Source organism: Sus scrofa, chromosome 2 (genome assembly GCF_000003025.6).
Source record: "Sus scrofa isolate TJ Tabasco breed Duroc chromosome 2, Sscrofa11.1, whole genome shotgun sequence".
NCBI lineage: Eukaryota > Metazoa > Chordata > Mammalia > Artiodactyla > Suidae > Sus > Sus scrofa.
This window is the reverse complement of record NC_010444.4, coordinates 12,042,869-12,052,414: the sequence shown is the minus strand read 5'-3', so window position 1 is coordinate 12,052,414 and position 9,546 is coordinate 12,042,869. Positions and strand designations below refer to the sequence as shown.

Genomic DNA, 9,546 nt, shown 5'->3' with positions numbered 1-9,546 from the left:
ATGCATTTTGTCTTCAAGTCTATTTTTTTTCTGAGATAAGTACACCTACCTCAGCTCTCTTTTGGTTTCCATGGACATGAATTTTCTTTTTGTCTATCCCTCACTTTTATTCCATGTGTGTCCTTAAAGCTGTAACGAGCCTTTTCAAGGCAGCGTACAGTCAGGCATGGCTTTTTTACCCATTCACTACTCAAGAGTGCTTGACTGGAAATGTTAGGGTGATTACATTTAAAGTGTTATTGATAGATATAGACTTATAATCACTGATTAGTGAATCTTTTTCTGGCTGTTTTTTAACTCCATCATTGCTTTCTTCTCTTGCCTTCTTCCTATATAATTTGTTGATTTGGGGTAGTGGTATGCTTAGCTTCATTTCTCTTTACCTTGTGTGAATTTACTACAGATTTTGGTTTTGTGCTAACTCTAAGGTTTCATGAATATCTTATATCGATGAACATAGAGATTATAGTACTAAGTGAAGTAAGTCAGACGGAGAAATGCAAATGTCATATGTTGTCACTTATATGTGGAACCTGAAAATGATACAAATGAATTTATTTACAAAACAGACAGAGAAAACAAACTTATGGTTACCAAAGGGGAAAGTGGATGAGAGACAAATTAGGAGTTTGGGGTTCAAAGGTACACATGAGTAAACATAAGAGAGACAAACAACAATGACCTGCTGTGTAGCACAGGGAATTATAATCAATACCTTATAACAACATGTAATAGAAAAGTATTTGAAAAGAAATACACACATATCACTGAATCACTTTGGTATACATTCAAAACTAACAAATCATTGTAAATCACCTATGCTTTCATTTTTTTAAAAACATCCTAAATGAACAAGGGTCTATATTTAGATGATAAGTTCAAATACACTCAAAGACTATATTTTACCCTCCTCTCCCACATTTTATGGTTTTGATATAACAATCCACATTTTCCTACCTTATGCTTCCACTAAAATTATTGTAGTGGTAGTTATTGTGATCTATTTTGTCTTTTAATATTTATACTAGATTTATTAGTGATATATCAGCATGATTACTACAGTAGAATGTTCTGAATTTAACAATATTTACCCCTACTAATCATTTATATTATCATATGTTTCTTGTTATTAATTAGTGACCTGTAGTTTCGGCTTGAAAACTTTTCTTTAACACTCTCTGTGGTGAGAGGGGGCATCCGCGTCTTCTTGCAGATTTTAGTGGGAAGGCTTTCAGTCTTTCACCGTTGAGTATTATATTTGCTGTGGGTTTGTCATAAATGGCTTTTATTATGTTAAGGTATGTTCCCTCTCTACCAACTTTAGTAATAATTTGTATCATGAATGCTCAACTTCACTGATAATTAGAGAAATGCAAGTCAAAACTACCATGAGATACCACCAGTCACAATGGCCATCATTCATAAGTCCACAAATAACAAATGCTGGAGGGAATGTGGAGAAAAGGGAACCCTCCTGCACTGTTGGTGGGAATGTAAGCTCGTACAACCACTATGGAGAACAGTATGGAGGTACCTTAGAAAACTCTATGTAGAATACCATATGACCCAGCAATCTCACTCTTGTTTGCATATATCCAGAAAAATCTTTCATGGAAAAAGACACTTACACCTGCATGTTCATTGCAGCACTATTCACAATAGCCACGACATGGAAACAAAGCAAATGTCCACCAAAAGATGATTGGACTAGATGTGGTACAAATACACTATGGAATACTACTCAGCCATAAAAAAGAACAAAATAATGTCATTTGCAGCAGCATGGATGGAACGAGAGACTCTCATCCTGACTGAAGTAAGTCAGAAAGAGAAAGACAAATGCCACATGATATCACTTCTATCTGGAATCTAATATACAGCACAAATGAATCTTTCCACAGAAGAGAAAATCTTGGACTTGGAGAATAGACTTGTGTTTGCCAAGGGGGAGGCGGAGGGAGGGGGATGCATTGGGAGCTTGGGGTTAATAGATGCAGACTATTGCCTTTGGCATGGATTAGCAACAAGATCCTGCTGTGTGGCACTGGGAACTAGGTCTAGTCACTTATGATGAAGCATGATAATGGGAGAAAAGAGAACGTATACATGTACGTGCAACTGGGTCACCTTGCTGTACAGTAGGGGAAAAAATAGTGTATTGGGGGAAAAAAGAAAAGAAAAGAAATTGTTTTTTAAAAACACTTATTGTAAAGTCAATCCAGTGGTGACAAATCCATCAGATTTGCTTTTCTGAAAAACTATTCATCTCTCCTTCAATTGTGAAGGACAACTTCTCCAACTTGGTTGGCAAGTTCTTCTTTCAGCACTTCAAATAGATCCTGCCACTTGCTTGGGCTGGAAATATTCTGGAGAAAATGCACTGATACCTTTAAGGAACTTTCCTTGTTTGTAAGAAACGGCTGTTCTCTTGCGGCTTTTAAGATTGTGTCCTTGTCTTTAACATTTGACATTTTACTTGTAATATGTCTCAGCATGGTCCTCTTGGTATTCAAGTTGCACGGAAATGTAAATCAAAACCACAATGAGATATCACCTCATAACAGTTAGAATGATGATCTCCCAGGGAAAAAGAAAGTGCAAGAATTGGTGAAGATGTGGAGATAGTGGAACCCCTGTACAAGGATGTCTGCTCTCGCCACCGCTGTTCAACATAGCTTTGGAAGTCCTAGCCACAGCAATCAGAGAAGCAAAAGAGATAAAAGGAATCCAAATTGGAAAGGAAGAAGTACAACTATCCCTGTTTGCAGAGGACATGGTGCTACACCTAGAGAATCCTAAAGATGCTATGAGAAAACTGTTAGAGCTCATCTATGAATTTGGCAATTTGCAGGATACAAAATCAATACACAGCATTTGACAGCATGTCTATACACTAAACATGAAAGAGCAGAAAAGGAAATTAGGGAGGCAATCCCGTTTACCACCACATCCAAAAGAATAAAATGCCTAGGAGTAAACCTACCTAAAGAGACAAAAGACCTGTACTCTGAAAACTATAAGCCACTGATGAAAGAAATCAAAGATGACACCAATAGATGGAAAGATATACCATGCTCGTGGATTGCAAGAGTTAATATTATCAAAATGACTATACTACCTAAGGCAATCTACAGACTCAGTGCAATCCCTATCAAACTACCAAGGACATTTTTCACAGAACTTGAACAAAATATTTTAAAGTTTGTTTGGAAGCACAAAAGACCCAGGATAGTCAAAGACATCCTGAAAAAGGAAAATGGAGATGGAAGAATCAGGCTCCCTGACTTCAGACTATACTACTAAGCAACAGTCATCAAAACCGCATGGTACTGGCACAAAGACAGAAACATAGATCAGTGGAACAGGATAGAAAGCCCAGAAGTAAACCCATGCACCTACAGCCAACTCATCTATGACAAAGGAGGCAAGAATATACAATGGAGAAAGGACAGCTTGTTCAATAAGTGGTGCTGGGAAAACTGGGCAGCCACATGGAAAAGAATGAAATTAGATCACACCCCTAACACCATATACCAAAATAAACTCCAAATGGAATAAAGACCTAGATACAAGACCAGACACTATAAAACTCTTAGAGGAAAACATAAGTCAAACACTCTCTGACATAAACGACAGCAACATCTTCTCAGATCCACCTCTCAGAGTATTGACAACAAAAGCAAAAATAAACAAATAGGACCTAATCAAACTTCAAAGTTTCTGCACAGCAAAGGAAACCCTAAACAACACAAAAAGACAACCCACAGAATGGGAGAAAATCTTTGCAAGTGAATCAACTGACAAGGGATTAATCTCCAAAATTTATAAACACCTTCTGCAGCTCCATACCAAACAAACAAACAACCCCATCAAAAAATGGGCAGAAGACCTAAACAGAGAGTTCTCCAAAGAAGACATACAGATGGCCGAGAAACACGGGAAAGTATATTAGTTTTCCATACCAATAAATATTAAATATAAGTCAATAACTCCAATATTACCATAAATTCTCACACAATTCTCATCACACCAAACATGTTCATATGTTTGAACGAGCAGAAACTACTTGATAGCTATTCATGTTGGCTATGTTTACCAAGGGTCAATGTTCCACACATAATGGGAGAGAGGTTTGAATCCCACAATATAAGACATTGCTATCGACCATGACATGGATTTTTGGATACCATCTCCAACCGAAATCCCCACTGGACACTGGATGCAAAACATTACACCATCAGATTCATAAGTAGATAGCCCTGAAGGGACTGCATATATCATTCCATTCCTATTCATGATTCAAATCACCTCCTCCCTCCTCACACTACAACTGGTGGAGATTTGGATGTGGCCAGAGACTTCTCAGATAATTAAGCACTGAAAGAGGCCTTACACAAACATAAGATATCACAGTCAGATCTCCACAGGAGGCACCACTAGTCCAGTGGTGTACCTTGTTTCTGTCCAAAGGTATATTCCCTCTCTGGGTTCACCCTCATTCTGGGGAGAAACACAGAACAAACAAATGTCACCACCGGGTCTAGATTATGCTGCATCAGTGTATTTCAGAGACAAGTTTCCTACAATCCTGGGACTTTTGTCATGTGTTCCTCCTTTAGGGTTATAAGTGTAATATTGAACAGACTTCATCGTGGAGGCACAAAGAAAGCATCAAAGTTCTAAATGTTGTAGTTTTGCTACATCCAAAAAAATCAGAATACACATTCTTCCCAACTGCACATGGAACATTCTCAAGACTCGACCACATATTGGGACACAAAGCTAACCTCAACAAATTTAGGAGCATAGAAATTATTTCAACTATCTTCTCTGACCACAATGCCATGAAACTAGAAATCAACCACAGGAAAAGAAATGAGAAAAAAACCTACTATGTGGAGACTAAACAACATGCTACTAAAAAAACCAATGGGTTAATGAGGAAATCAAGAAGGAAATTTAAAAATACCTTGAGACAAATGATAATGAAGACACAGCCTCTCAAAATCTATGGGATGCTGCAAAAGCAGTGCTCAGAGGGAAATTTATAGCAATACAGGCCTTTCTCAAAAAAGAAGAAAGATCCCAAACTGACAACGTAACCCTTCACCTATACGAATTAGAAAAAGAAGAACAAAAAAGACCTAAAGTCAGCAGAAGGAAGGAAATTATAAACATCAAAGAAGAAATCAATAAAATAGAGATTCAAAAACAATAGAGAAAATTAATAAAACCAAGAGCTGGTTCTTTGAAAAGGTAAACAAAATTGACAAACCCCTAGCCAGACTCACTAAAAAGAGGAGAGAAAGAACCCAAATAACCAAAATTAGAGATGAAAAAGGAGAAATCACAACAGATACTGCAGAAATACAAAAAACCATAAGAGAATACTATGAACAACTATATGGCAACAAATTTGACAATCTGGAAGAAATGGACAATTTTCTAGAATCTTACAACCTGCCAGAACTGAATCACAAAGGAACAGACCGATCACTACAAATGAAATTGAAGATGTCATAAAAACACTCCCTACAAATAAAACTCCAGGACCTGATGGCCTCACAAGAGAAGTCTACCAAACATGTAAAGAGGATCTGGTGCCCATCTGCCTTAAACTTTTTCAAAAGTTTGAAGAAGAAGGAACACTTCCAAAGACATTCTATGATGCCACCATCACCCTCATTCCAAAACCAGGCAAAGGTACCACCAAAAAAGAAAACTATTGGCCAATATCTTTGATGAATATAGATGCAAAAATTCTCAACAAAATCTTAGCCAACAGAATCCAACAACGTATCAAAAAGATCATACACCATGGCCAGGTAGAGTTCATCCCAGGTTCACAAGGATGGTTCAACATACAAAAATCAAGCAATGTCACACACCACATTAACAAAAGAAAAGTCAAAAACCATATGATCATCTCAATAGATGCAGAAAAAGCATTTGACAAAGTCCAGCATCCATACATGATCAAGACCCTCGCCAAAGTGGGTATAGAGGGAACATTCCTGAACATAATCAAAGCCATTTATGACAAACCCACAGCAAATATAATACTCAATGGAGCAAAACTGAAAGCCTTCTCACTCAAATCTGGAACAATATAGGGATGCCCACTCTCACCACTGCTCTTCAACATAGTTTTGGAAGACCTAGCCATAGCAATTAGACAAACAAAAGAAATAAAAGGCATCCAATATAGGAAGACAAGAGATAAAACTGTCACTGTATGCAGACGTCATGATATTATACCTAGAAAACCCTAAGGACTCAACCCAAAAATTGCTTGAACCGATTAATAAATTCAGCAAGGTAGCAGGATATAAGATGAACATTCAGAAATCAGTCGCATTTCTGTATACCAACAATGAAATTTTAGAAAAGGAATACAGAAAGACAATACCTTTTAAAAATGCACCTCAAAAAATCAAACACCTCGGAATACACCTGACCAAGGAGGTAAAGGACTTATATGCCAAGAACTAAAAAATGTTAATCAAAGAAATCAAAGAAGACGTAAAGAAATGGAAAGATATTCCATGTTCCTGGATTGGAAAAATCAACATTGTAAAAATGGCCATACTTCCCAAAGCAATCTACAGATTCAATGAAATCCCTATCAAATTACCCACAACACTTTCCACAAAACTAGAACAAACAATCAAAAAATTTATATGGAACAACAAAAGACCCAGAATTGCCAAAGCAATACTGAGAAACAAAAAACAAGCAGGAGGCATAACTCTCCCAGACTTCAAGAAATATTACAAAGCCACAGACATCAAAACAGTGTGGTACTGGTACCAAAACAGACAGACAGACCAATGGAATAGAATGGAGAATCCAGAAATAAACCCTGACACCTATGATCAATTAATCTTTGACAAAGGGGGCAAGAACATAAAATGGGAAAAAGAAAGTCTACTCAGCAAGCATTGCTGGGAAACCTGGACAGCTGCATGCAAAGCAATGAAACTAGAACACACCCTCACACCATAAACAAAAATAAACTCCAAATGGCTGAAAGACTTAAATATACGACAGGACACCATCAAAGTACTAGAAGAAACCATAGGCAAAACACTCTCTGACATCAACATCATGAATGTTTTCTCAGGTCAGCCTCCCAAAGCAACAGAAATTAGAGCAAAAATAAACCCATGGGACCTCATCAAACTGAAAAGCTTTTGCACAGCAAAGGAAACCAAAAAGAAAACAAAAAGACAACTTACAGAATGGGAGAAAATAGTTTCAAATGAGGCAACCGACAAGGGCTTAATCTCTAGAATATATAAGCAACTTATACAACCCAACAGCAAAAAAACCAACCAATCAATGGAAAAATGGGCAAAAGACCTGAATAGACTGTTCTCCAAGGAAGATATACAGATGGCCAGCAAACACATGAAAAAATGCTCAATATCGCTGATTATAAGAGAAATGCAAATCAAAACTACCATGAGATACCACCTCACACCAGTCAGAATGGCCATCATTCAGAAGTCCACAAATAACAAGTGCTGGAGGGGCTGTGGAGAAAAGGGAACCCTCCTGCACTGTTGGTGGGAATGTCAACTGGTACAGCCACTATGGAGAACAGTTTGGAGATACCTTAGAAATCTATACATAGAACTTCCATATGACCCTGCAATCCCACTCTTGGGTATATATCCAGACAAAACTCTACTTAAAAAAGACACATGCACCCGCATGTTCATTGCAGCACTATTCACAATAGCCAGGACATGGAAACAATCCAAATGTCCATCGACAGATGATTGGATTTGGAAGATGTGGTATATATACACAATGGAATACTACTCAGCCATAAAAAGAATGACATAATGCCATTTGTAGCAACATGGATGGAACTAGAGACTCTCATACTGAGTGAAATCAGCCACAAAGACACAGACAAATACCATATGATATCACTTATAACTGGAATCTAACATACAGCACAAATGAATGACTCCACGGAAAAGAAAATCATGGACTTGGAAAATAGACTTGTGGCTGCCCAACAAGAGAGGGAGGGAGTGGGAGGGATCGGGAGCTTGGGCTTATCAGATACAACTTAGAATAGATTTACAAGGAGATTCTTCTAAGTAGCATTGAGAACTATGTCTAGATACTCTTATTGCAACAGAACAAATGGTCAGGAAAAAAGGTATACATGTAAGAGCAACCTAATGCCCATGCTGTACAGTGGGAAGAAAGAAAGAAAGAAAGAAAGAAAGAAAGAAAGAAAGAAAGAAAGAAAGAAAGAAAGAAAGGAAGGAAGGAAGGAAGGAAGGAAGGAAGGAAGGAAGGAAGGAAGGAAGGAAGGAAATAAAGTTTCACGAACACTTGCTGATAGATGAATAAAAGTTGAAGACACACCACAAATAGAATGAAAATAATGGGCCACATGGACTTAGAGAATCATGGATTCTGTGGTGGGATTCAGCTGTTGGTCCATTTTGACATATTATCTGAGTCAAATTTAACCTTTACTGTGCAAGGGAGCATGAATATAGTTATTCTCCATTCATGTGAATATTATTGTGTGGTAAAGTGGTTCTAACAGGACAAACCTGTCAGACATCACAATCTGTTACCTCAGCAACACTCTTTCTTCTTTTTCAGTCGCTTCCAGGCATCTTTGATGTCTTTGTTCCTCAGACTGTATATCAAAGGGTTCAACATGGGAATCACCACAGTGTAGAAGACTGAGGCAAATCTGTCAAAGCTGGAGGAACCACCAGAGCTGGAACTCAAATAGACAAACATACTTGAGGTGTAGAAGAGGGTAACTGCTGTCATGTGAGAAGCACAGGTGTTGAAAGCCTTGGACCAGCCTTTTGCGGAAGTGATCTTCATGATGGAGATGACAATGTAGACATAGGACATCATGATAACCAGGGCATTTATTATCCCAAAGATCAGTGCTAAAATAGCAGTCAAGAGTCGTACAAAGAACGTGTCAGTGCAGGAAAGAACTAACAGCTGGGGCATGTCACAGAAGAAGTGGTGGATGACATTGGGCCCACAGAAGTGGAGCTGAAGCATGGCACACACTTGGGACAGAGAAGCAGAGAGTCCAGCCATATAGGACCCCAGCACCATCCGACCACAGAGAGAGGGTGACACGATGGATGAATAGAGGAGTGGGTTACAAATGGCAGCATAGCGGTCATAAGCCATGACTGTCATGAGACAACACTCGCTCAGTCCCATGGTTGAAAACACAAAGTATTGAATGGCACAACCCACAACGGTGATAGTTGGCTTTGCCTGGAAGAAGTCGTAGAGCATCTTGGGGGCTGTAGAGCTCACATAGCAGATGTCTATAAAGGACAGATTACTGAGGAAGAAGTACATGGGTATGTGGAGGTGGGAATCCATCCCTATCAGGACAATGAGACACAGATTCCAAGTCAGAGTCAAAATATATATCACCAGGAACACCACAAAGAGGGCTGGTCTGATGTGGGGAAAATCTGAGAATCCCAAGAGGACAAAATCGGTGTTATCTGTAATATTGTCTTCCCCGGTCAT

At 38.4% G+C, this 9,546-nt stretch overlaps 1 protein-coding gene across 1 annotated transcript; it reads right to left on the bottom strand.

Annotated features, from left to right (window-relative positions):
- On the bottom strand, window positions 8,608-9,546 carry LOC110259714 (olfactory receptor 5AN1-like). Its single transcript, XM_021085461.1, has one exon. It carries the CDS (start codon window positions 9,544-9,546, stop codon window positions 8,608-8,610), a length of 939 nt encoding a protein of 312 aa, XP_020941120.1.